General features: G+C 40.1%; 1 protein-coding gene across 1 annotated transcript; it reads right to left on the reverse strand.

Annotated features, from left to right (window-relative positions):
• Positions 1-27,890, reverse strand: CROT (carnitine O-octanoyltransferase). Its single transcript, XM_072413420.1, has 14 exons — positions 27,758-27,890; positions 22,419-22,553; positions 20,495-20,756; positions 16,962-17,086; positions 15,181-15,289; positions 13,863-13,956; positions 13,644-13,769; positions 11,427-11,609; positions 10,337-10,444; positions 9,337-9,467; positions 9,068-9,233; positions 8,359-8,459; positions 7,436-7,555; positions 1-6,669 (listed from the first exon to the last, which is right to left on the reverse strand). Exons 2-14 carry the CDS (start codon positions 22,531-22,533, stop codon positions 6,549-6,551), a joined length of 1,761 nt encoding a protein of 586 aa, XP_072269521.1. The 5' UTR covers positions 22,534-22,553; positions 27,758-27,890; the 3' UTR covers positions 1-6,548.
• Positions 27,891-27,942: the final 52 nt, after the last annotated feature.

Genomic DNA, 27,942 nt, shown 5'->3' on the forward strand with positions numbered 1-27,942 from the left:
TTTTGTTTATTTCAAATGCTTTATTTTTATTAACAGTAAAATCACATCAACTACATAGCCCTCTTTTGAAAAGCAGCATTAGGTTGATTCTATAATGAATAGAATACATTCTTATGGAAAGTGTGAAGTGCAGTCACCATAGGCTAATCTTACATCATCTGAATGCAGAAGGCTGAACCATATCTGAGGACTGCAGCAATGACAGTGCAGATGGTGCATAGCATCCCTATGGAATAGTGACATCTAGTGGCCAAACTTAGATATGCCATCCCTCAGGAACAGTGACATCTAGTGGCCAAACGTAGATATGCCATCCCTTGGGAACGGTGACATCTTGTAGCCAAACGTAGATATGCCATCCCTTGGGAACGGTGACATCTTGTAGCCAAACTTAGATATGCCATCTCTATGAAATAGTGACATCTAGTTCCCAAACCTATATATGCCATGCCTATGAAATATTGACATCTAGTGGCCAAACTTAGATATACCATCCCTATGAATAGTGACATCTAGTGGTTAAACTTAGATATGCCATTTCTATGGAATAGTCACATCTAGTGGCCAAACTTAGATATGACCACCTCATGGAACAGCGACATCTAGTGTCCAAATTAAGATGTGTAATCAATTTGGAACGGCGTTATCTAGTGGCTGAACTTAGATATGACGTCCTCATGGAACAGCGACATCTAGTGGTTGAAATGAGCGATGTCATCCCTATGGAACAGTGACATCTTGTGGCTAAACTTAGCTATGTCATCCCTATAGAACAGTGACATCTTGTGGCCAAACTTAGATATACCATCCCTATGAAATAGTGACATCTAGTGGCCAGCTTCACATGAAACATATAAGGCAATTTTACTGATACTTTTTTTGATGTAATACAGAGTTCATCAACATATTAAACATAGAATCCCTGTAAAAAAAAAGAAAAACTTAATGTGACTTTGCAGTCCAATGCATGTTGTGCAAAATGGATACCATTGCACTGCTCCAATGAATGTAATAGGAGCCATCATTCTATGTGCATGTGACTATTACAGACAAACCACAAACGGAAGCACTGAGGACAAAGTCTAAAGTGCAGGACGAAAATCTGATAACTTTTTAAAATATGATGTAGAAAGCGTTTTGTGTGCCAATATGTGTCCACATTGGGGCGATTCACTTCCTTTACCTGTCCAGATGAATATTGTCACCAAGACAAAAAGTGATGGGAATTTTAACTTTTTTAGTTGATCAACAGTGCAATAGGTGATAAAACAATCTACCAATGGGACACCTTTTATGTGTACTACGCCCTGACTTATTTTTGTTCACATGTATATAATAATGAATTCTGTCTTAACTCTAAGAAAGTTTTACTTCTTATCTGCAAGCTTGTTATGGGACAGTCACTAAGGAAGTAAAATAGCCTGGGGCCAGATAACAGTCAGTAAAAAAATAATAATAATAATCTTAGCAATGCTCCACCTTGGCTCACCAAAATCTGTGCAGGCATTCTGTGATTGGTTGCAGAACTCAGCACCTCTGAGGAGTTGCTTGTTTATAACCACTCCCCTTCTGATATTACCCTCTAATGTTATACTGCCATCTGCTGGTTTGCTGGAGCAGCACATCTGACTCCAGATGGTCCGTGTCAATTGTCAGACTGTCACCAATAGTGGATCAATCACAGAACTCAAACCTGAATTCAACACAGTTCCATTGCACTCAGTGAAGGGGAGCCCTATATATAAAGGAAATAGGGAGCCCTATAGCGCTATTGGGACTGCATATAAAAAAGTGCAATACTTGTGCAATGAATATACTAATAAAAGAGGCAAATATAACCAAAAACAACCTTTCTTTCTTTTTGTGTGAGTTTGGAGTTACACTATATTATAATCATTTTAGGACATAAATTATATTCAACACATTAAAAATTAGTAAACTTTAAATTAATTTAAAAAAAAAAATTTGGAATGTTTAATATCAGTGATGAGCAGTAAGACATAATTTACACTCTTTTTTCCCCTAAGAACCGTGATGTTGGCCATTTAGATAAGGCACTTTATAGGGTCATTGTAAACTGATAAAACTCTGGACTGACACAGATTTGGACAATAATGAAAAACCAATGGTAAATTGGAAGAAGCAACTGGAATTAACCCTTCACTGTCCCAGGCTGTCTATAGAGACAAGGGGATGGATTGCTATGAGTCTCCTCTTCAAACAAACTGCACTATCCAATGGCCTGCAGATAAGACAGAATGAGGGCTCATGTCAATGGACCTATTTTTACATCATATGACTTAGGTTTAGATTGGAACGCCATGATTCCAATTGCTCTAAAGTGGAAACCCAGCCTTAGCTAACATTTCCATCAATTTATAGTCACTCCTCTCCTGTGCTATATTTGGAGGTTTTCTTTTAATTCAGGGTTCTGTTCATTCAGTTCATGGAGCATTTGAAACTCCTCTGGTCCTGCCCTATTTCTGGGATGATGAACTACCATAGAGTACTTTTCCTCCTCATCTGGATGTTGTCCACTCCCTGCCCCTTTCATCTATTTGCTGTATCAAATGATGCCAGTATCATTTTTCAACCCAGAAATTTTTTTAAGCTGGGTGGGAAAAAATTGTAGGTGGGTGGCTGCCCCTGTATTGTGAGCCAATTCATTAGTAACCCCCCAAAAACAGCCGGGTGGTTACTGAAAAGTGCTGGGTGGTGCGCCCAGATAAAAGGGCCTGGGGAGAACACTGCAGTATCCTCTCTGGCCATCACAAAGGGTGGTGAGCATGGCAATGTAGTCAGTCAGTCCCGCAGTGCATTTCTGTATCCTATCAGCACAGGATGCAGCTACACATGGATGTGACTTATGGCAAGCTCCACTAACAGGCACCTAGATTACTGATTAGGTGCAGCAGTAATGCAATCACCCTAAATTAACATGATTTCTTCAAAAGTTAGATTCTTTGTAAACTTACCAGCTATGCAGCAGTTTGTAATTAGGGGGTGACCTATGTCTGAATATTGGGAAAACATTAGAACTTTAATTGAGCAGTACACATGGCAGCTCAAAAGGCTGGGTTTGAAAAGCTTTGCATTATGCTGAGTTTTTTTTTTTGGACCCAGTATGTCTTATTCAAGTGCATTTGAAATGAGGTAAGACTTTTTGTCATATGCACCATTTTCCGATCTAATGCACCTGCATACATTAAAATAGAAAATGACAAAACGCCCATTGACATGAGCCCTAAAAGTCCTGTGTTTCTACAGAAAACTTTCCTAAAGTTTAAACTATCAACTCTGAAACTCAAAGGGCAGGAAAATGTAAGTGACATCTCACGTAGGTTAATATACTGTCCCAAAACAAGCAAAAAAAAAAAAATGAGCAGTCACAGCCGGCACAAATTTGGGTACCCTGATCCAACAACACATTGTGCTTATTTTCCTATAAAACAAACCCCAACCTGCAGAGGACCAAATCATACAAAACAAATCTCTGCAAATGTTAACATTAATTTTCTATTTGCTGACTAAATTTGACTTCAAACAATAAAATACCAAAGGTGCAAAGGTTTAGGTACCCTGGAAGCCAGAAACATTCCCTGGCATAAATCACCTCCAAATGTTTCTTGTAGCCAGTTATCAGCTTTTCTTTTTTTGCTTTAGATATCAATTCCTTATTGCAGACTTCTATCTGGTTTGTGATTATAAATATTCTTAGGTTGTAATGTATAATGCACCAGAAATGCATTATACATATTATATTGAAATATACTCATAATTTAATCATTTCAATAAACAACTTCAGCAAATGAATTGTAACTGTATGTAAAATTTTCAGAAATCAGTCTTGCGTATGATCCAGCGACCTTTCTATATTATCGCATTGTTATGTACAGCAATACTGGTCACACACAAGTCAGAACAGAAGAACGGACACCGCCAAGTGACTGCAATGTATCTTGTATTGGTGCAGATAGGTGGAGGGTAAAGCTTCCAAAATTGCTTTTATTCAGCTTAAAGCTTCCAACAGATTTTCACTTATAAAACAAAATCGAAAAAGTGCCAAGGGGAACCCAAAGATTTGCTTTAGACTGGACTAGTGGCAATTCAACCAAAGATAAAGTAATTATAATTGAGAAAATCCTATATACACTTTATACTAATGACTAACATCAACAGTGCATTATAGCTTTGGACATTTGTCATTTTCTATGTAAACATTATTACTTATGGAGACTCAACAATTCAATGAAATAAAGAAATTACCTTTCTTTAAGGTTGGGGGCCTTAAAAAAGATGGTGTTTTTAGGATTGGGACGGAGCTTAAAACCTAAAAAAAAATCACTTTAATACAAAAGAGGTGTGCATTCCTATTTATATATTGATGTCCTCTGTATGTTTTTTTTGTATTTGTATTGTTTGTTTGTATTGTATTTGTTTTGGATTTGTACTTTGCGCTGTGCAGGAGTTTCCTATAATACAGACCAGTCACTGTTGCTCTCTCTACTTGTGCAAGGTGACTGGTCTGATATCCGCCCCCCTGTAGTTTTTTCTAGGCCAGCGGTCCCCAACCTTTTGGACGTCACAGACCACTAAACTAAGGGACTCTGGACCGTGCATGCGTGGGGAGCCGGGTGTCACTCAAAAGAGAGGGAACTTCCCCCAGAGTGACGTCATGATGCCAGAACCTGCCCACTCTCCCATTGCAGGCTCAGATCTGCCCGCTCATCGCCCTGAGCCTGCGATCTGTACAGGAGACATGGTCTGTGGCTCTGGCCGGTGCGGACCCCCAAAGCGGGGTCCTTCTCCAGACCCCGCTGGGAGTGCACAGCCCAGAGCTGCGGACCACCAAAATGTTTTTTCTTCACAGGTTGGGGGACGCTGCTCCAGGCAACCTGTAGTGGATGGGTCTACAGGCTATGTACAGCACAGTGCTGATTGATTTCTGAGGTTCCATAAGCATTTGGTGCACACAAGGTGGATTTCCTATTTTGCAGCTATAGAGGAATACATTTATAGTAAAAGGTAAATCTCTCTTGACTTTTAATCTTCCGTTGCATTTTAAAAAGCTCTGTGATGTGAATAATGGAATTTGCTTCCCGTGAGTCCCCATAACAGGACACACCAAATATTTTTTTAGCGTGCAATACAGAAACTGCATTTCCTAAATGCACTTCAAAAGGCTCCTTAAAATAAATATTCTTTGAAATTGCATCTACTCGATTATACATCTAATGTTTACATTCATATCCACTATTAAGGTTCCAGGATAAAGAATTGATTAAAGTCAAACCAGAACAAAATCAAACCTCGGTGTCTGCATTTCACTCAAAGGCTTTCTTAGCATAGCGGACACCGGCTTATGTGAAAAGGAAAGTTAGCTTATGTGATTATTTTGCTAAATTGCATTGATTCTGCATCCTGTACACTGCATTACTGTATACAAAGATCATTGCATTTGGTTTGCATTGTGCTTGAAGTTACAGACAGAGCCGGTTTCATTAAATAATGCAGAGCTGTGTTCAGCTGTAAATTCCACAAGAAAACACTCATAATAAAAGGAAAGCTCAGCCCAAGCTAAAGAAGGGGATCGGTTAGCTAAATCTAACACTGACTTTGTAAAAATTTTTAGCAACTCTAATGCCAAGATCTTCCCACCATTGCAAGAAATGTATTGCAAAAGCATTGGGGCTGCACCGTCGCACGGTACTGGATACACCCTGGCGCATCTTTTATAAAAAAAAAAAAAAAAAAAACAAGTTCTATGTGTAGAGCAGCACAGTGCAATGGAGAGTGTATAGAAATATCCACTTTCCTTTTTGGATAAATAAATCTGAAACAACTGTGATACATGTATTCAGTGTAAGGTGATCACTGTCAATAGACAATAATCCTGATTATGTAGCCCTTTCTGCGTTACAAACCTCTGCATCCAGTAATTATTACATTACAGTGTTAAACCCAGAAATGTTTTTTAACTGGGTGGGAAAAAATTGTAGGCAGGTACAGGTGGCCCCTGTATTGTCACCCAACTGTTCAGTAACCACCCGAAAACAGCTGGGTGGTTATTATTATTATAATTACACAGTATTTATATAGGGCTGACATTGTCACTAGCTGTCCCTCGAAGGGGCTCACAATCTAATGTCCCTACCATAGTCATTTGTCATTATTACAGTCTAAGGTCATATTTGGGGGGAACCCAATTAACCTAACTGCCTGTCACTGGAATGTGGGAGGAAACTGGAGTACCCTGAGGAAACCCACACAAACACAGGGAGAACCTGCAAACTCCATGCAGATAGTGTCCTTGCTAACCTCTAAATCATCGTAGTTAACGAAAAATTCCGGGTGGTGCGCCCAGCTAAAAGAAGCTGGGGAGAACACTGCACTATATAAAAAAATAAGCCAGGCTCTGTCTGTAAGGTTGTAGCACACTTGAATAGACAAGTATTGCTCGCTATGGAAGTGTAAACCTTGTGTTGATAATGTCCATTGTTAGTAAATTACTGCAGAGAACAGTGCAGTGCTTATATTCTCCTTCCAGACTACAGCTGGGCGTTCACCATCAGCTGGATCATCTCCTGGAAGTTCTCGAACACCGTCCGCAGGAGTTTGTCAGCATTGGTCTCTGGGCTGGACTTCCAAGCGGTGCAAGTGGCTACAAATCTAAACGGATACAGACAAACATTGACACATTGGCCTTCAGGTATTAAGAGGCTATACAGTGAAACAAGTAACTACACCAGCCAATCAAATTGATGTAGTGGAAAGATAAAAGGAGAACCCTGCTTCTTCGACGCCTGGTGCAAAGTATGGGCCTGATTTATTAAAACTCTCCAAGTGTGGAGAAGACAGATTATCATGGGCGAACCTAAGTGATCAAACAAACCTGGAATGGATTTCTTAAAATTATTTCCTAATCTTTGGCAAATGGTATTTGACAAAATCCATTCCTGGTTTGCTGGATCATGCTGGTTCACCCATAGTAGTCTATCTTTTCCAGTCTTGGAGAGCTTTATTAAATCTGGCTATATATATTCAGTGGAAGCCTCAAATGTTAGCAAAAATAATGGTCATCGACTAAATGCAAAACGTTTCTTTTTATTGTGCACTTGTGATCACAATGCAACATGCATTAAAACAAGAGAGCTGCTAAATATCAGTCAAAATGGGTCTTTATTATATTTTAAAGATAACTGCACAATGTATAAGACAAAACTATATTGATTGATGAGTTCTAGTCATACGACAATTACAGGGAGCGGGAATTGTATGAAATAACCTCTATTTTAGATTTCACAGTAGTAAGATCAGTGAAAAATACATTGCATTGGCTGGTATGATTAATTGTTCTTTTGACATTGTTCCAAGCCTTATAAAGTGAACCCAATGCAGAGGAGTAATGTATGTATAGGATAAATGTAAAACATACCTGTCATCCCGGATTCTGTAGAAAAAGCCATACCCGTCATGTATCATGGGAACCACAGCTCCATGGACATTGGTGTAACCCACCAGGCTGGTGGAAAGGACAAAATTTCCACCTCCGCCACTGTAAAAAGGAAAATAAGATACAGATAATGATAACATACAAGGAAAAACTGAATCTGTCCTTTTCCCTGTTGTTATATGCTTTACTCTCTCTATTAGGAACCTATAGGATTACATTTGTAGAAAGCGCACATTCTAGTGTCTTTTCAGACATCTGTCCAAGCCATCTACTCATATAACCAAAAGTATGTGGACTCCCCTACCTCCTCCATATGATTGAGTTTAGGTATCTCCAATGAAAGGTACTCTTAATGCTACAAAATACAAAGACATTTAAGACAATTGTGCACCTCTAACCTTGATGTAACAGGTTAGAGGAAACACTGTTCCAGCAGGATTGTTCCTCTGTGCACAATGCCAGCTCCAAAATGCCATGGTACAAAGAACCCTGACCTCACCCCTACTAAAAACATTTTGGATAAATTGGAACGATTGTGAGCTGATCTTCTCATACATCAGTACCCGGAGCTTTACAAATGTTCTTCTGGCTGAATATGTACAAATGTCCATGGTAGCAGATAACAAGGTGAGATGGTCATGTTCCATAAACTTCTGTTTTAGCTTCTAAGTTTTTTTGACGAGCAAAACTCTTCTATAAATGTCAAAGTTTGCCAGCCCCTTCTTTCTTTTGAACAGTCTTAAAGGTCCATCATTATATTTTTTAAGCAGGAACCCTAAATATGGATGTAAATGCAGTAATTTTAGGGATGTTGTGCATATGTGCAGATACCTATAGGTGCTAACAATACATGATAGTAGTTTTTTTTTTGTCATGACATGTTTGCTTTATTCACACTAAGTCACCTTTTTGTAAAAGCGGGATCAGTGAAGAGTTCTGGCACTGCCATTCCCTGTTCTTTTGCGATGAGGAGGAGACCCAGCAAGTGGCGATCAAATCCTGTAAAAATAGTAAAGGTTTAGTTTACTATAGGCATCACACAAGTGGGTGCAAAGAATGCCTACCAGCAGAGGGCATCACATAAGTGGATGCAAAGATCTACAACCAGCAGAGGGCATTAAATAAGTGAGTGCAAATAGCTCCAACCAGCAGAGGGCATCACACAAGTGAGTGCAAATAGCTCCAACCAGCAGAGGGCATCACACAAGTGAGTCACTTTCATCAGTGAATCTGGGTGATCCAGCAAACCTGGAATGGATCTGGTCCAGGAGAGAGTAAGAAATCCATTCCAGGTTTTCTGGATCACCCAGCTTCACTAATGAAAGTGTATTATCTTCAGCCTTGGAGAGCTTTAATAAATCAGACCCAATACATCTGCCACTGTTCATCTCTGTTGCATGGGTGTAGTAGTTTACAGCACATACATTTTTGCTATGTGTCCAGCTCACAGGAAGTGACCAGGACACTATATTTGCCAAGATCAGTGTGTATTTTTGTATCTGCGGATAATTTACTTGCCTGAAAAATTAAAATATTCTATTTTTTGTTCTGGGGTTTAGTTACCCTTTAAGGTTGATATTAGTGGGGGGATCATAGGGTCACAATCAATCATTCTTTATAGCCTGAACTACACACTAAAACTGCTGCCTGACATACCGTAGAAGACGGGTCCAGCATAGAGCGGCACCAGGTCATGGCCTCCATAGTACATGGTCTCATAGTCTCTGTACGCCCGTGATAGAACATTCTGGTAGTGGCTGTTTCATAACAACATCCGGGGCTATGAATAACAAAGCAGAGTATGGTTATAAAAACATTAGTACTCTAGAGTATCAATATTGTCTTAATCTAGATTTGATGTGTTTAGCAGATATTCTTCATACCGGCCATGAAGTTTATAATACGCTAATTGTAGAGCCAGCTGCACAAAGGTGTCTGGATGAAGCTTCTTCTTCTTCACTAGTGCTTTCCCGAAGGAAGTAAAGGCATAGTTGGCAACCTCGAGATCTGAGGCCTGAGGGCAGAACAGGCATTGTTAGGGCTGGTGTAATTATTGTGTGATGTTCTAGTAATGGACGGCATATTATAATATAGAATTCAGGATGAAGATCAACATTAGTTATCAGTCATCTGGGAACACCTTTTGCTTTCAGGTGTCTAATGCAAGGGAGAAATTCCTAAAACCACCATCATCAGACTTCATTCATTCAAAAACTAGAAAAGATGAATGTACAAAAATAATGTCTTGGGTGCCTTGAGGGGTCGTCCAGCCTATTATGATTAGCGTTCATCTTGAAATATCTGTACAGTCAAAGTTTTGACTACGTTGGGCTTCAGGGAGGACCCATCAATAGGAAAAGACGGAAGCTGCCATTGCTGAACTCATTGGTCCTGATTTATTAAAGAGCATACACTCAGCAAACCTGGAATAAATTGCTTAAAAGTCATTTCGTATTTGCTAGCAAATGTTTTGAACCCTGGACCAGATCCATTCCAAGTTTGGTGGATCACCCAGCTTTACTGATGAATGGTGTATCCTCTCCAGCTTTGGAGAGCTTTAATAAATCAGGCCCATTGCATAGAATATTACTTTTCTTTACTCACTGTAAAAATACTTTGGGTTTAGTCGATTCAGCCACACACTTGAGCTGCATCCTTATTATGGGTCAGGGATTCAAACAAGTATTAAAGGCTGAGAATCAAAATATCAACCAGTTAAGCTGTATATGTTAAAGCCAGGTTAGCAATGGCATCTTAGATAATCTCCTGATAGTTTCTGGATCACACTGGAAATTCAATAAAATTTCACCTGTTGACCGGAAAGTTTGTTTGAAATATGGTATACATATGGTACCTAAATTGCATAACAGAAATCAAATGTACCTGAGTATAATATTGTGCTTTGGCAAGAGCGATGTCATCCAAGATTTTCTGATCCACGGTGAAAACCAGCTCCTCGGGGTAAGGCATGTCCCGGACTGACATAGGACCCTGGCAAGTTATTGATCATAATACTTGTTATTACACACAGCAACATTCTTCATGTGTTTTGATGTTGGTGACATGGCCTGACTGTATTTAGCATACTTCATGGCATTTACCTTAAAGTTGAACTCCTGGCAAAGCAAATATTTTCTAAGTAGAAAAGGTCTGTGTATTGTTTCTTGTCGACTTTTTACTACTTCCAATCCAGGGAGCTAGTGATCCCTATACAGCAATATCAGTTATTTATTGGCTAGAGTTATTCTTTAAAGTATATTTGCACTTTATGGGTTATACCTATATAAACTTTGCATAGTGATGCACTCAGTGAAAGTACATTTTTATTTATTCTGTGACAACCCAGATAGTGTATGTATTTAAACTTTGGTGTGAATTTATTTTCATTCACCCAGCTGGAATCTTCATCAAGGCTCTGATCTGTAGAGACTGACATTGGGCCTTAACATTTAACTGAATGGAGGCTGCGGTGTGTATAGAACACTACAAATCAGTGGATTTCTCGGGACTGCAGCTGGGGGCTATGCAGGACCAGCAGGCTGTACAATGAAGATTCCAGGGATAGAGATATTGAACATAAGTATATGCTATGGGAGAAAACGAATAGAGAAGTATAAATTAACTTATCCTTCAATACTAAACCTTGGGTAGGTACAAAGTGTAACCTTTTTAAAGCAAAATATCGGAATTAAACAAGGTAATAATAGTTTTTTGCAGCGCCTATACTTCAAAACTCCAACTGTAAGATGGACAAGCAGCATGCTGATATGAAGGATAAGACTTGTATGTGTTCCTGAACTGCAGACTAAAATCAGATCCTCCATCCTCCCAGACAAGAATGTTGTGGGGCAGTGCTGACAGAGAACTAGCCTGACTTGTCCTTTGGCAAACAAAACAACTTCCTTCCATTAATGTGTATTCAGAAGTTTGTCTAAAGTTATGTAAATTTAAAAAAAACATTTAAAAAGTTTACCTTCCAGCGCCCCTCACAAGCCTTTACATTCTGATCAATGTAGTCACACATTGCCACGAGAACCATAGCATCAAATGGAGCATGCTGGAACACACAGACAGAAAAGTTGTGAGATCTCATCTCTCCAAAATTGGTTTTACATCTACATGAGGACGAGTTTGTGTTATTCAAAGCTGGAAAAAACTCAACCAAAAATAGCTAATGCTGCTTAAACTTGTCATACATTGATTATCATTGTTACAGATTGAAAAACATTGAACTATGTACAGATATGGGAAAAGTGTCTGGATTCCCTATTCTATTTTTCTATCCATTTAGACCACTACAACTAGTACAAGCAGATTTGAACTTCCAATTCCATATAACAAATGAATCTAATGTGAATTGAAAGGGAATTACGCTGCAGGATGACCGTTAGGGAACTTTTTTGGGATTCTGACCAGTTGTGGACTGAATCAGTAAATATTGATCTAAGAATATAAGTTTTATGCCATGTATGAGCATTGATTGGAAGGGCAGAATATTGTACACATGTATGTAGTGTTTTGTGACTTCCTACTGATGCATTACCAATTGGAATATTGATCAGATCAGTAAGTCAAGCAAAACTATGAGCAGATCTGCTTGTGTGTAATAGGCCACAGATACAATAAATAGAATAACAAATGCTGCTAGTAAAATGAGGATCTGAAAGTAAGAAAGACAAAGGCGTGCCATGGCCTGCATTACACTGTAATATTCTGGGAGATGAAGGGCAGATGAAGGACTGGAAACAGCACTGTAAAGGAGAACTCCACATGAACAGTATTGCCATGCAAAGAATGTTGCAAAACTGCTATTTTTAACTTGTAATAAAAAGCAATTATAAATCTTTCAATGACAATCTATTCAGTTTCCAAGGAGTTTTTAAGTTTTTTTTTTTTTATTTGAACTTTTATCATTTGGCCTACAGACACCTTAAAATACACATGTGATTTGCTCATGCAAAGCCAACCACCGAATTTGTTTGATTCTCCACTCCAGCTCATCTTTACATGACTAGCTTGCCACTCAGCAAGCGGTTACCCCAGTACGAGCTCTCTATTGCATGTTTGTACATAGCCTTAGGCCTTCAGTGTTCTCCCCCTTAGCTGGGCACACCACCCAGCCATTTTTGGGTGGTTACTGAAAAGTTGATTCACAATACTGTGGTGGCCACCCACCTACAGCTTGTAAACAAGAGCAGATCTGGTGCCAGTTTTGCACTCAACTGACTGATCCAATTTACATTCTGGTAGGTTGTCCCAGAACACAATCAATGATTGGATTGCTAAATTGAATGTACTCGATTGTTCATACACACAGGACAACACAGGTATGTACTTATACAAGGCAAGATCGTTCATACACATAGGACATGTAATTTGTTACAGTCAGTGAGCTGCTGAATTGAATTATTTTACTGGAACAAAACTTGAATCAGAAGTATAAATCTTCCCATGTACACAAGGCTTTGTAAGGAACATCTAGACGTGTTATTTGTAGGTCATCCTTCAAAACATTAGCAGGGCACTTCTCTGTGACAGCTAATCTTAGGATTTTGTGAATGGCACTGATAGCTGCTCATGGTTCTCCTTGCTGGAGGGAAAGCTGTACCTGAGGAACCTATAAATCAGGCACGGGCAAACTATGGCCCGTGGGCCATATACAGCCTTTGGGCTTTTAAATCTGTCCCGTCAAAAATTGGTACACAATTGTCCACTAGCAAAAAATGGTGGCCAACAACACTGTTTCCTCTGAAACTAAATGTAATTTAATGTAGGTTTTCTTTTACCTTTAGGTAATGGCGTTTACATTTAATTTATATCAGTTCCTACAAACACTGTCCATCCATCGGATACTGGTCCGGCCCGTCTGTCAAATATTAAAACACATTGTGGCTCTTGAGCCAAAAAGTTTGTCCACCCCTGCTATTGAACAATGATCTCCCTGCTTTATCCATTCTGCTGCTGTTTTTTGATCATTTCCCTGAACTATCTGCGAATCACCAGTTATCAAGGGGCAGAATAAGGTATGGGAAGTCAGGGATAGATAAAAGATCAGATGGTATGGGTAGGTAGTAGATGCAGACCACCGCAATGAACTGCAGCACAGTTACAGGGGTTCTGAAACACTATACCACTGTGATATTTACCACCAAGGTGTTTGGGAAACAATTAAGAAGGCAATACTTCTTACCTGGCTATAATCTTCAGGTGTTCCATGGGGGCTGTCCTCATCAAGAGACACAATAAACAGGCTGCTCTGGATCCGCTCGAGATGAGATAAATTCTTTGGATCGAGACTTATAAGGTGCTCGCGAGACTGGAATGAAATCAGCGAGCAATTAACACATAATCAAAAAAAAACGAAATGTAGAAAAGAGACATACAGGAAAGATTTTTTATGTTTACCAACCAGGGCCCAACGGGTCCTCTCCTCGCTAGTCAAAGCAGACAGCCCAATCCCATCACGCTGACTTTGGCATATGTTCTGAACATAAGAGAATTGCCTGAAAATGAACAGGTACATATTTTAATCATTTTTCTCTAAAACTGTTTTCTCATTTAATATTGCTGGGGATAGGTTGTTTCCCTGTGTGTGCCTCCCCTCCAAAAAAATCCTTCATAGCAAATTAAAGTTTACAGAGGTTTTAACTTTCACAGACTATCCAAAAAATAATAAAAGCATGAGAATCCTGGGTTATTTATTAATATTTTATTTTTCTGAATGTAACAAAAAGATTATATCAGGGTACATACAATATATAAATATTTTAAGTTATAATTTACTTGGCAAATCAACAGGCTTACAGTATATACTCAAATATAAACCAAGGTTTTCTTTTTGGGCTCTAATATTTATTTGTGGAGTGTGTTGGAGAAGAATAGGTATAGCTATCTTTGTTCTTATCTGTTCAGCTGCTGTCCACACACTTTCCCTTGTCGATCTGCAGCAAATCCATGTCCCCATGCTCCATTTTCAAGTTTCCTTCTGGGTTACACTGGCTAAAGAAGTGGACAAACAGGTGGGCTGCAGCTAAGCAGAAGAGATTCAATAGATCTTCCTTTTAGGTAGTTATATCAATCCTGCTGGAGAATATTCCGTTACACCTTCTCATTAGGAAAAAAAATTAAAATGCAAAAAAAATGCTTATATTAGAGTATATGAGATATATGAGCATGCTGAATATCCCAATCCAAAACTATGGGCATTATGATGAAGTTGACCCCACTTTGTAACTGTAGGAAACTTTTCTTCTGGGAAGGCACTTCATGTGAGTTGGAATTTGTGTCCGTTAAAAAGAGCATTTGTGAGGTCAGATAGTGGTGTTGGATAATTGGCTCACTGTTTGTGTTCCAATTTAACCCAAATGGCGTTTAGTAGTGTTGAGGTCAGGACTGTGCAGTCCATTCAGGCTCCTCCACACTTGTCAAGCCATATATTTACTGATGGTAGAGGTTGCTTACCTAAAAGGGTTTTACCTAAACTGTACTTTCAAGGTTAGAAGTGGCAAGTGTTTAAAATGTCTTTGTACACTCAAGCAATAATAATGCCCTCCATTAGAGGCAAAGGTAAATGCAACAACATGAAGGGTGTCTATATCCTTTTTACCATATAGGTGGTTGAGATAGTCAGGAGTCTTGGCCATATAGTGTACGCCTTCCAGCAATTCGGCGTAAGATTTACTGTTGGAATGATGTCTGAAATAACAGGAAAGGTACATTACAAGTACCTTAGTATCTCTGGTGGGGAGAGCATCTGCCCATCAATTACGGCTTCAAAGCTGAAGATCCGACCCCGGCACATGACAATTAGATGCGTTGGGCAACTGCCTTCACTCTCTAGAATAAAAACACATAGTCCAAAATTCAGATATCATGGTAATAGAAACCCTACAGCCAGATGTATCAAATAATGGTTTGTAGCCCCTAAGGTCTCGAAAAGTCTGATTCCGTACTCCCATGAAGCATAGTAACATGGATCATATTGTTCTAGCTTGGTAAGTGATAAAAGGAAAATGCAACAGGTCTGGCAAATCCAACTGCAGAACAGGAGCAGAGCTGGTGATGGTCCGATCTCCTGAGAGATGACACAATTATTAGACAATTCTGAATTGCTGGAGGAGTTTAAAGTCACCCATTTAAAATAAGTTTAAAAAAGTTATACAGAACTATACTTTTCTTATAACTGGCACACTTTAAAACGACAGACAATTGCAGTACTGTATGCCTTTTATTAATGCAGTCCCAAAAAATGATTGTGTAAATGTACACATGGGTATACCAGCTATCACCCCCCACCATAACCATCACCTGACAGTGCTAGGATCTGGTAACTGGATGCTACCTTTCCTATGTCCTTTTCAATGTGTTTTCTTTAAGGATACTGATCTTAAGTGAAAAACTATACCAGTTGCATTTTTTTTTTTATTTCGGATCTTTTTACATCTGTTGCATTTGTTTTACATTAACCACCTAATACAAGGGGATCATAGTAAAGGATTCTCAGAGCATTATGGTACTCCCAAAAGAGAGTATAGCACAAGATCTTTATTCTCCAACTATAACTTTGCACAGCCCTGACAGAACAAACAAGGCAAGGAACCGGGGTAAAGGTGGAGGAGTCACTGCTTAGATTCATTTAATTGCATGTATCTATTTCAATTATAGAACTATTGAGCTCTATAATAAATAGTATTTCCTGCAAAGCAGATGAATAGAATTTAGAAAACATTGCATACCCTACAAGATCATTATAAAGATCATAGTTAAAAAAAAGCTCAGTTTTATTTCTGATTTGCATATTACCACTGTAGGAAGAGATAGAGGTCACTAGGTGGTCAAATGAAGGTACCAATTGCTCATCATGTATATCGGTTATGTGCAAGCCAGCCTGCTATTTAGAGAAGGTCCAGTTTTCTTCCTCCACACATGTTCTATTAAAACAATATGCCCCCGTGCCCTCCTTTTCTCCCACCTTACCACCCCTGAACATTCACTTCTCTCACCACCCCTGCATTTTCTTACCCTCACAAACCACTGCACCTGTCAACCTATTTTCCTCAAACCACCTTTACTCACCACCCAATGATACTATGCATTCTCTCATAACAAAGTTTAAAAAAAAGGAGGATGCGGTATCCTCCTTTTTTCAAACTTTTCTCATCCTTCTCTTCCCACACCCTATGTCTGCATTCTCCTCGCCTTCCTGGTGCAACACCCCCCCCCCCATTTTATTTTCACAACCTACTTCCCTTGCATCTCTCATTTACTCTCTTTAATGCCCCCATCCATCTTATCCAAATTTGACCATTGTCATTGTTTGTATCTGTTCATCATTTGCAACCCCTATTGAAAATACTGTGATGTTTAATACGTTGGTGCTTTTTTAAAGAGGCTATAAAGCTTATTATTAGTAATATACATCCTCCATGCATTCCAAAGGTACGGATAAATCAATTATTATAGGAGAAAGACATAAAGAAATAAAAGAAAGAAAGAAAATTATACTTACCAGTCTTAAAGTAATTGATAATCGAGTCTCTGGTGACACCGGGGATCTTACAAGTGTTAAACAGATTCCGAAATTGATGCATATCCAGCGGTTTATTACCAGACTTGTGCACAGCTAGCTTCTCCCTGGAAGAGATGCAGATCTATCAATCTCAGTAAAACTATAATGAGGTGTTCCCCAAACTGTTGTCACAAAGCTGGAAGTGTGCAAATATCTCAAATGTCTTTATAGGCTAAAGGTTGTCAACAAAGATTGTCCGTAATTTTATTGCCTTGGTTTTAGAACTGGGTGTACACCACGGCAAATGGCTAATAAATAGATGAAACACATACATATAACTTGCAATACGATTTGTAATGCTGTACAATGGATCTTGAGATTGACAAACCTCTGCCCTACTTACAGCAGGACAAAACACACATTGTTTGTGATTAAGCAACTTATTTTCAGACATTCAGCTCTCATATTACCTCCTCCCAGTTTACATCCTCATTGCAGAGTAAATCAGCATTATTGCCTCTGTTAGGTCTTATTGACTGCAATGCTGAACCAAAATATGGCAGGTAAAACACTATGTACTGTGTGTGTTTGAACTATGCATTCAGCCATTCTTTTACTTTAAACTTGAGCTAACTAGTGAAAAACATTTATCACAGGGTGCTGGAACAGGATATTGTCTTCCCAAATGCGAATTCTAGTGTCTCTGGCCATTGCAAAGAGCATCTTTAGATCTCCAACTTTTTGACCAAAACGTTGCCAGTCCTAAATTGAGCTCTAATCCTTTTTGATCAATTATTCTTACCCATCACCCTGCCCTTTCTATGAAGTTTTTGCTTATGCAGTTCTATGCCAGCATCCCTGAACATGCTAAATAATGAGCGATCTGCAAGTGTGAACACAACCCGAATGTGGATTAAAAAAACCCAGAAATATGCTGGATGCTGAAGATTATGCTGGCCGTTTTGCAGATACTCTTCTATTGTAGAACAAGTTTTTTTTTTTGTTAAATTGTCAGTCTTACTTTAGGCAAATATAAACTTGGTGGATAAAAATTCTTTAACACTCCCTAAAGTAATCTGAGTGTAATCCAGACAAGTGGCAGCATAGAGAATCTTCTATTGCATACATCAGATCTCAGGTTCCTGCCTACCCAGTGTAAGTAAATCCGCATTTAAAGCCGGTTATCTATAACACCCTGTAATCTGACACAGATCCCGGGACAGAAGCACTTACATCAGGAATACATCCATGTTTGAAAAACTTCTACTTCTCACTATACAACCTTCGGTTTAATTATTCCATTTATGGTCTACCTGAATCATTTTTATATAGTATGCATCCATAGATGTTAATAATGTTCATTACATGTACATCTATTTAAAGAGTAACAATAGGTAATATGATGTCAGTAATTGATGCAGAGAAGGCACACGGGGGGCCCAATTTTTAAAGCTCTCCAAGGCTAGAGAGGATACACCTATATCAGTGAAGCTAGGTGATCCAGCAAACCTGGAATGTATCTGGTCCAGGAATGAAAACATTTGCTAGCAAATGACTTTTAAGAAATCCACTGCAGGTTTGCCGGATCACCCAGCTTTACTGATCAAAATGTATTCTCTCCAGCCTTTGAGCGCTTTAATCAATCAGGCCCAAAGGGGCACCTGGAGTACTCTTCCAGGTGCTGTGTAAATCTCACCATACATGTTCCAATCTGAGTACACCGTTTTAGTATAGACTATTTTAAATATACAAAAACAATCCAATATGAGGACCCGCCCAAACTATATAAAACTGATTTCAATCAGGAAGGTTCTAGGCACTTCCAGTCATTCAGGTTGCACTACAAAGTTGTTGGCAAATATAAAGTAGTTTGTGCAGCCAGATTGCAACATGAATGTAAAACTTTTATTCTCCCGCTGAATCACAAGAGAAGTTCAGTTTTCCATAACAGGTTTAAACTTGATGAATGTTTGTAAAAATGTTTTTAAATTAGGCTTTGTGTGTGGGTGAGGAAATAATTTGGGGACTCTAACTACAACAAATGGGAGTGGGGTAGCCCAATGGAAAAAAAGTCAATTATTGTATCTTGTATTATGGTACATTAAGGTGTTTCCTGTGTATGTATCTGCAGGTTTCATTTTCACCTTTTCGGACAGATTCCTAAAAATTTGATTTGATTTTGGTATGTTGGCTACTTTATCTAAAATAGTCTAAAATGTCCACATGGAAATTAAAAGTGCTGCATTGTAATTCATTGATCCTCATGCAACCCATGCAAACGGCATGCTATATGGGCATTGTTAAATTCTGTACAGTCTCCTTCATTACCTGGCAAAAATGGGAACTGACATAATTATGACATAATATTTATCAACTGACATAATTAAAATAAGCACAAGGCACAGTTGGGTGGCAGGTAGAACTATATTAACCAATATTAGAAGGTACCTAAACAAGCCCCTTCATGGCAGGATCACCAGGTATTATAAAAACACAGATTTGAAAAGAATGAAGATGAATTTTGTTTCAATCGGTTTTTATTAATATTTACACATGTGATTACAAACAAGAATGGAAAATATCACAACAATATATAGAGGAAAAAGGAGGGTCAGGATAACCTCCTGACCTCCCATGGGTGACCATTAAGTTTAACACAAGTGACATTTTACAGTAAAAGAACAGTGCATATAAATATACATATATCCATCATTACAGCAAAACAGTGGGTGGAGACACACAATAGGAGAAAAAAAAAATGGGTTTAGTATAAAACCACCCCTAACTGTAATAGAGTAACTAGCCAAACAAACATATGGAACTGGTAGTTCAAACTATAAACTCGTCTCCGGGTGTACCGGAGGGAATGTCGAAAATGCACTTGTGCAGAGATATGTGTAAGGGGAGGGGGAGGGAAGGACAGTCAACTAGGTAGCCCAGGGGAGGAGTAAGGGTCAGACAGAGGAAAGGAGAGGGGAGGGGGGGGGGCGTCCGACTGGCCCCGCGCTTGTGTACTCTAGAAATTACTACACGCCACCAAGCATTTTGAACTATACTATTACTCCCATTAATATTACTGCCAAAGAGCTTTAAATTGGGTAGATTCCTTAAACCAATCCCAGGCAGACCATATCTGCTTGTATTGTTCCCATTTGTTGTCATCCTCCGCCACAAGCCTTTCCAAATGCTGTATCTTCTCTAGTTCTGTGAACCAGTCCTTAAGAGAAGGTGCCGTAGGCTGTTTCCATTTTCTGGGAATAATTGACCTGGTAGCCGTAAGGAAATGTCTCAAAACATCTCTCTTATTAGCCTTTATAGATCCTGGGAGGATTGACAACAGGGCCACCTGGGGGGTAATCCTCAAGTCAGAGCCGGTCACCCGATTATATATATCCTCTATCTGGGACCACAAGTTACGGATGGCGGAGCAGTCCCACCAAATATGTATCATATTACCTTGATGGGTATGGCAACGCCAACACCTGTCAGATTGAGAAGGAAACATGCGATGAATATCCAAGGGGCAGAGATACCATCTGGATAAGATTTTATAGTTGGTCTCCTGAGCCTTGCAGGGAAGGGACATTTTGTGGGTTAGGATAAAAGCTTTCTCCCAATCTAACGGAGATATAGCTTCTCCCAAGTCCTTTTCCCAGTATCTCGTGAAAGTAGGAGTGTTGTCAGTATGATGTTTAATCAGGATCTCATATATTTGTGATATCACATGGATTGGCCTGTTCAGTGAGCGGAGTACAGTTTCAAAAGCCGTGAGGTTACGCTGTGTGGGATACATAGCTAAAAAGGTTGAGATAAAAGAAAACATTTGGTTATATTGTAACCACGCTGATGGGAGCCTCTGCACCCTGGCACCAAGCGAAGAGAACGGCGGGACTTTGCCAGTCAATAGTATGCTGCATATCTGTCTATGATCCTGGGCTGTCCAAGATAGAAATTTTTTAGCATTCATTGCCGGTGGGAATGAGGGGTTGTCAAACAAAGGAGTCATGGGCCCCATGATAGTGGACACATAATTCGTCTTAAGGAGATTATCCCATTCTTTTAAAAGATCAAGAGTGATACCGGGTAACGAATGAATAAATCCCAATTTAGACCTATCCACCCAAGGTATAGAACAGAGGTCGATTGGGGATAGAGCATTTTCCATGACCACCCAGCTTTTCTTTTCTCTGTTGTGAAACCAGTCTACTACACGAGTTAATAGAGCCGCTCTATAGTAGGATCTAATGTCAGGAACCCCTGCTCCGCCATGGTTTTTCGGTCTGGTAATATACCGAAAGGCTAGTCTTGGGCCTCTTAACCTCTTGAACCTCTTACAGAGCAGCTGTAACTTACTAATAAAGGCCAGAGGCAAATGTATCGGGATCGTTTGAAAGATATATAGCATTTTAGGTAAAATATCCATTTTGAGAGTGTTGATTCTGGCAAACCATGAGAGGGGGAGTAGATCATATTTGCCGAGTTCCAACTTTAATTTGCTGAACAGTGGATCATAATTGTAACGAAATAATTTAGACGGGTCATCTGGTATAAAGATTCCTAGATACTTAAGTTTCTCGTTGCAATGCCTGAAGGAAGTGTGTTCTCTGAGGTACTGCAGCTGGGCGGAGTTAAGGGAAATATTAAGCAATTCAGATTTATCAAAATTCACTTTAAAATAATTTAGAACCCCAAATTTTTCAAATTCCTCTAAAATAGCAGGGATAGTACTCTGCGGGGATGATACATATATTAGCAGGTCGTCTGCAAATAATGACAGTTTGTAGTGAAGTTTCCCAATCTGGATCCCCTGCACCTGCGGGTTTGTCCTTAGAGCCACCGCGACATGTTCCATCACTATAGCATACAGCAATGGAGACAATGGGCATCCCTGTCTGGTGCCGTTGGCAACAGAGAAGGACGTTGACATTCCGCCACTGACCCGTACACGAGCTGTGGGGGATGAATATAAGGCGGCTATCCTAGCTATCATCAGTGGGCCTAGACCGATCTGACGTAATGATTGGTACATAAATGCCCAGTTCACTCTATCAAATGCCTTTTCGGCGTCAACTGATAGCAGACACATGGGGGTTTTGGTCGTTTTAGCTGCATGGGTGTAAACTGGCCTGAGAGGAACTGCTCATTGCTCAAGGAACCCCTAGCAACTTTGGGGAAAACACTGAAGTATACAAATCTCCTTTTAAATTGAACATTAAGAAGAAGACTTTTGTGAGCCCCTTTAGGTGACAGCTAGAGACTTTGTACCGCGCTGTGTAATATGTTGTTGCTATATAAATACTGTGTACTAATATTAATATAATAATAATAATAATTAAAGAAGCACCAGGCTTGATTAGTTAAATCCTTTATTATAAAGAAATAATTTTATTGCTCCTATGAAGATGATTTTATAGTAGTATGTTCTTGGGGACACACACAGGAATACGGAGTACATACCGGACTCGCAGTACTTGGACAAGGATTCTTCGAGTGCAGGAACGGGAAGGGCAGGCAGTGACTCCTGGTACTGGAAGGTCCTCTCCTCCACCAACTCCAACACACGGTTCTCCATGATTAGACGCAGGCAAACATCTACACAGAATATAAAAACAAGCAAACTGTAAATCCTGTTAACAAATACTTATAAATGGCTGAGATTAATCCGGCCAGCTGCTGCAGGGCTGAGATCGGCATGCCAGGATGAAGTCACCTGGTCCTCCATGTTACTCTTAAAGTAAAAATGACATTGTTATTAATTATTGTAAAGTTTATCTAAAATATTACCAATATGAGACTGCTTAGTCCAATATTTATCCAGCTTTTTAACAAGGGGGAACCCTTTAAATAACTTTCAGGTCTTCGGGGAACCTCTTCTATAATTTCTATATCCACAGCTCACAGCACATAGTGTGGTGGTCAGTAGGAAGAATGCTTCCTATATTGCTGACTATTGGGAAGAATGTCACCCTTACAGATAACCAAAAAGATCATTGGTATGAGTTAAATGTGCCTAAGGGTCACAAATTGCTCATTTTTTAAGGAAACCCCAGCAACCCCTGGAGGAAGCCTAACTGAGAAACACTAGATTAGTCAGTGTCACAACCTTGCAGTTACATGATATATCCTGCATGAGGCGTTGTCGCTCTCCCTTACAGCCTCATTGCTGGCTGTACCTGTGCAGACAAATGAATGGAGTCTGCTCTGGCCTGGCCATCATTCTGCATGAGCCAGAGTTCAGCAAGCCCTATTTACTTGTCTATAGCATGCACACATTGCCCCTGAATTAGAGAAGATAGACTATAATGGGTGAACCTGGGTGATCCAGCAAACCTGGATTGCTTAAAAACCATGTGCTATTAGTTGACAAATGTTTTCAATTCTGGAGCATATCCATTCCAGGCTTGCAGGATCAGCTATATTTTTTTTTAAGAACACATAAAGCTTCTTATCTGCACAAAAAAATAGCATTATGATATATTTACTTATTATAACGCAATGTGATGGCTGTGACCTGCCAGCTTCAGCTGCCTCTAAACTGGGAAGGAGAAAGCTGCAGCTGGAAGGTTTGTTTATAAACAAACCTTATGTGATCACCATGATTGGCTGTGCTAATGATGATATGATCAGGAACCTCACTGATTGGTTCCCCATCTTTAGTATGAGCTCGGGTAATATCGGTAACAGCAGGTCTAGCATGGTGGCTCAGTGGTTAGCACTCTGACCTTTGGAGCGCTGGGTCCCAGGTTCGAATCCCGGCCAGGACACCATCTGCATGGAGTTTGCAGGTTCTCCCCGTGTTTGTGTGGGTTCCCTCCAACATCCCAAAAACATACAGTCAGGTTAATAGGCTTCCCCTCCCCCAAAATAAGAGCTGCGTAATATGATGGCGCTATATAAATACTGTGTAATAATAATACTCTAGATTTAAACTGGAATATGGGTGAAAATTCATCGGCATCTACGAGAAAATCATTCAACAGATTAGAGTCTGGAATGCACTCATGTAACTGATGTTTTTACATTTACTGTCCATTATTCTTTTATAACAGGATGAGGACCAAAACCGACACTTGATGCATGCACATAGCTGCTGCAGAATAATCTATAATATCGGAGATATGGGAATTAGTGGAAAATGTGAGTTGTTTGTACACAGCCAATGCAGACCGAGGCCGCTGTGCAGTGGATGTTGCCTTCTGACCGAGATAAAACTGGCTAATGAAACATTTACAGATTTCCAAGTTTGTGGGATGTAAGATTACCCTGAGCTGAACTCTGGCACAAATAAAAATATTTACCAACCAGAAAGTGTAGTGAGAGTTATACTTGGCACATAATACATACCCTGCTTCCCCAAAAATAAGACAGCGTCTTATATTCATTTTTGCTACAAAAAATGCACCAGGGCTTAGTATTATATTTTCATTTTCAGATACATTCATCACATTCTGGAACATCATAACTCTTCAAACCCTGAATATCATCTTGAATTCCTTGTGACTCTATTTCCTTTAGAACCATTGCCACAATTCCTCATGTCTAGCAATAGCGCTTTCTTTAAATGAGCACCTCTTCTCCAAGTATTTATATATATTGTAGCTTATTTTCGGGGAAACAGGGTATTTGTTGTAGGTCCTGGTGGATCCACTAACGACCGCAAAGCAAGTGAAGGGGAGAACGCAGCGGGAGGCCGCTCGCTTGCCCCCCCCCCCTGTCTTCTCCATAGAGCAGAATGGTGCTGTATGTACAGCGCTCATTCATGCATTGTTCAGGCTTATCATTGAAAAAGATTGTGAAAGATCCATTCCAACGACAAAAGTCTAACATGTGTACGTAGCATAAGATTCCGGAATTGTTTGCAGTGGTGAGGGTATGCAGGGGTTACCTGCTGGTAATAAATGTTTAAGTAAGCAAATAGTGGTTAGGGGAAAGGGTCACTAAAAAATACGAATTATCACCAATAAATGCAGAAAATGGAGTTAAAATAAAAGAAGGCTATTTGTGGCAAGAACATGTATTGAAACTTAAATTATTTTACAGGACTCTGTATAGAATCAGAGCACAGAAATATATTTAGGATTTACGATATTTATCTCTATATTTTTGATATGCATAGTCATACAATTCCAATAAACGCCTTCTGGCAGATGTGAGGTCATTAAAAACATCTGAGGACATATTACATTTATGCAGTCTTTCAAGTTGTCTTATAATATCAAGTGTACGTGCAATTTCTTGGGATCTGATTTTTTTAAGCCTTGATCCCTGTTGGATCAAAACCCCCCGGAGGACTGCTTTAAGAGCTTCCCACTGAAAGGGCAGTGGAGTCTCGTCTTCCTCGTGATCTTTTAGAAAATTTCTAATAGTATCAATGACTGCTTGCTCGCATACAGAATCTCTAAACAATGAGTCGTTGCATTTCCAAGTCCACTCTTGGGGACCTATCTGGGGTATTTGAATAGATAGGGTTACTGAAGCATGGTCAGACCATGGGCAGCTATCAATACTTGCCTCTGGGTGCCAGTCTAAAAGCCTATGGCTGGTGAAGATGTAATCGATTCGGGAATAAGTGCCATGGGGATTAGAATAAAATGTATAGTCTTTGTCGCCAGGGTGCAGGGCTCGCCACACATCAATCAATTGGAGCTCGTGTAATTTAGCTTTAAATGTATTCAATTTGGAGTAGGAGATAGAGGAATGACCTGTGGACGTATCCACTCTAGGATCGAGGGGAAAATTAAAGTCCCCTCCGATAATCGAAGTGCCCTCCGCAAAAGTATTAATTTTGTTCAGGAACTGGACAGCCGCTGCCGTTGGTTGTTGATTTGGAGAATAAAATGAAGCTACAGTATATTTCTTTTCCCATAAGGAGATCTTGGCAATAACATATCTTCCATGCGGGTCTACGCAGGTGTCCAGTATCTGAACTGGGATAGTTTTGTGGAAGGCTATGGAGACCCCCTTAGTTTTACCGTCAGGGTTGGAGCTATGAATCCAAGTAGTATAGTAGCGGTTACGCAATGTTGGGATCTTTTGAGAGCAGAAATGTGTTTCCTGAAGCATCAAAATATGTACTCTAGCTTTGTGTTGGCTATATAAAAGCTGTGATCTCTTATTAGGGCTATTGAGTCCTTTAGCATTAAGGGAGCATGTTTTCAAACCTCGAGGGTTGTTCGGTTGAGTAGATGACATAATTAATTTTGCGGAGTGGAGAATATATCAGATACTCCTGGGGGGTGAGATCAAGGATATGCTAAGAAGGCCAGTCGGGTGGGGATGGGGAAAGTTAGGGGTCGGTGTGACTGACAACTGGGTAGGGCTAGTTCCCAGTCGTCTGTGGAAAACTAAGAAAAAATAAGGAACTTCCTTATTCGCCGCCAATACCGGCGGTACTCCTATGCGGGGTAGTGTAGCCAATCAATAGGAGGGAGGATCACTATCGTTATATATAGATCCATCCAGGGGAAAAAGCCAGTATTATAGTAGGCCAAATGGGACCCCGTGATATATCTAGGCGGGGAGGAGGCCTGAAATATAATGGGTCATCAGGGGCTCAGGTACATCTGTGAAAAGGAAAAGCAATACAGTAGCCAAATCAGATCAATACAACATGAGGGTCAAAAAACAAAACCCAAAAAGGATAGCTGTGGATATCCCTAATGCGCCCTTTAAACACCGTATATAATCACATTCAAATGACATCGGCAGGACTTAGCAACTAATAATTAATGGCTTCCTATATGTATCCTTTTTATATGTCACTCTAGGGACATGTATAACTGCTAGGACATATAACCTATGTCATGACCAAAGACCCATATGATACAGCAATGCCATACATTACCAAAAACCGGGCTGTAGGTCTCAACAAAGTGATCTATCAGGTTTAAGGCATCACAATAAAGACATGTCCAGGTAGTACTGATGATGTATAGAAGAAAACTGTTCAGCGGTCCGCCTAGTTCAATTAAAACAGGTTTCGGGGTAGACAGCCGGATATCCATAATGTCTTGAAGGTATGCTAGGGATGTACAATGGAGGCTGATGGAGAAGGAGCCGGTCCCCTTCCAGGGCTTCTTGACCGAACAGGTGGAATAGAAGATGAAGCTTGACGTTGATCCAAACGATTGAGGCCACCAATAGGTAAGGATAAAGGTACTGTAGGCCGCTCAGTCTGTTGTATGTCGGGAAGCTGAAGATCTCTCAGGAATTGAGGTAAGTCCGCCAGATTTCTAAAGAAATAGTTCTTGCTACCAGATCTAGCGATTAGATGAAAAGGATATCCCCATCGATATGGGATATTTCTTTCTCGGAGCACATCCAAGATAGGTCTCACCGCCCTCCGCAGGTCTAAGGTGTGTTTGGACAAATCCGGTAACAGCTGTATGCGGGCTCCAGCATATTCAAGGACTTCAGTAGCTCTCGCCTTTTTTATGATGTCTTCTTTGGTCCTGTAAAAATGGACACGGCAAATCACATCTCTAGGCCGCTGGGGGATCCCTGCCTGTGGCCCCTGATCTCTGCCTGGACTCTGCATGCGGCCCCTGATCTCTTCCTGGACTCTGCCTGCAGCCCTTGATCTCTGCCTGTGGCCCCTGATCTCTGCCTGTGGCCCCTGATCTCTGCCTGTGGCCCCTGATCTCTGCCTGTGGCCCCTGATCTCTGCCTGGACTCTGCCTGCGGCTCCTGATCTCTGCCTGCGGTCCCTGATCTCTGCCTGATCTCTGACACTCTATCCTGATCATACTGCAGCCGCCCATGTACCTACAGATCCCGTCTGACGCAGGTCGACTTACCTGAAGCAGCAGCTTGCAGATCTTCGTGTGTATACCGTACCTCACCTTTGCTCCTACATTATCATGCCAAACCTACAGCGGGCCGGAGGGACAAACTTACTAAACAAAGCCGCATGTGGGCATGAACCTGAGACTGCCAACCCGCCCTTTGGGCGTAACTTAGCTGCAGAGTAAACCAACTCTTT

Source organism: Pyxicephalus adspersus, chromosome 5, assembly GCF_032062135.1.
Source record: "Pyxicephalus adspersus chromosome 5, UCB_Pads_2.0, whole genome shotgun sequence".
Lineage (NCBI taxonomy): Eukaryota > Metazoa > Chordata > Amphibia > Anura > Pyxicephalidae > Pyxicephalus > Pyxicephalus adspersus.

Coding starts and splice junctions, on each gene's coding strand:
- CROT (XM_072413420.1), bottom strand. CDS start 22,533: ATGGAGAACCGTGTGTTGGAGTTGGTGGAGGAGAGGACCTTCCAGTAC. Junction 13,957..15,180: donor TCCCCACCAGAGATACTAAG/GTACTTGTAATG, acceptor GTTCATTTTCAG/GCAATTCTCTTATGTTCAGA. Junction 7,556..8,358: donor GATCCCGCTTTTACAAAAAG/GTGACTTAGTGT, acceptor TCCTTTTTACAG/TGGCGGAGGTGGAAATTTTG.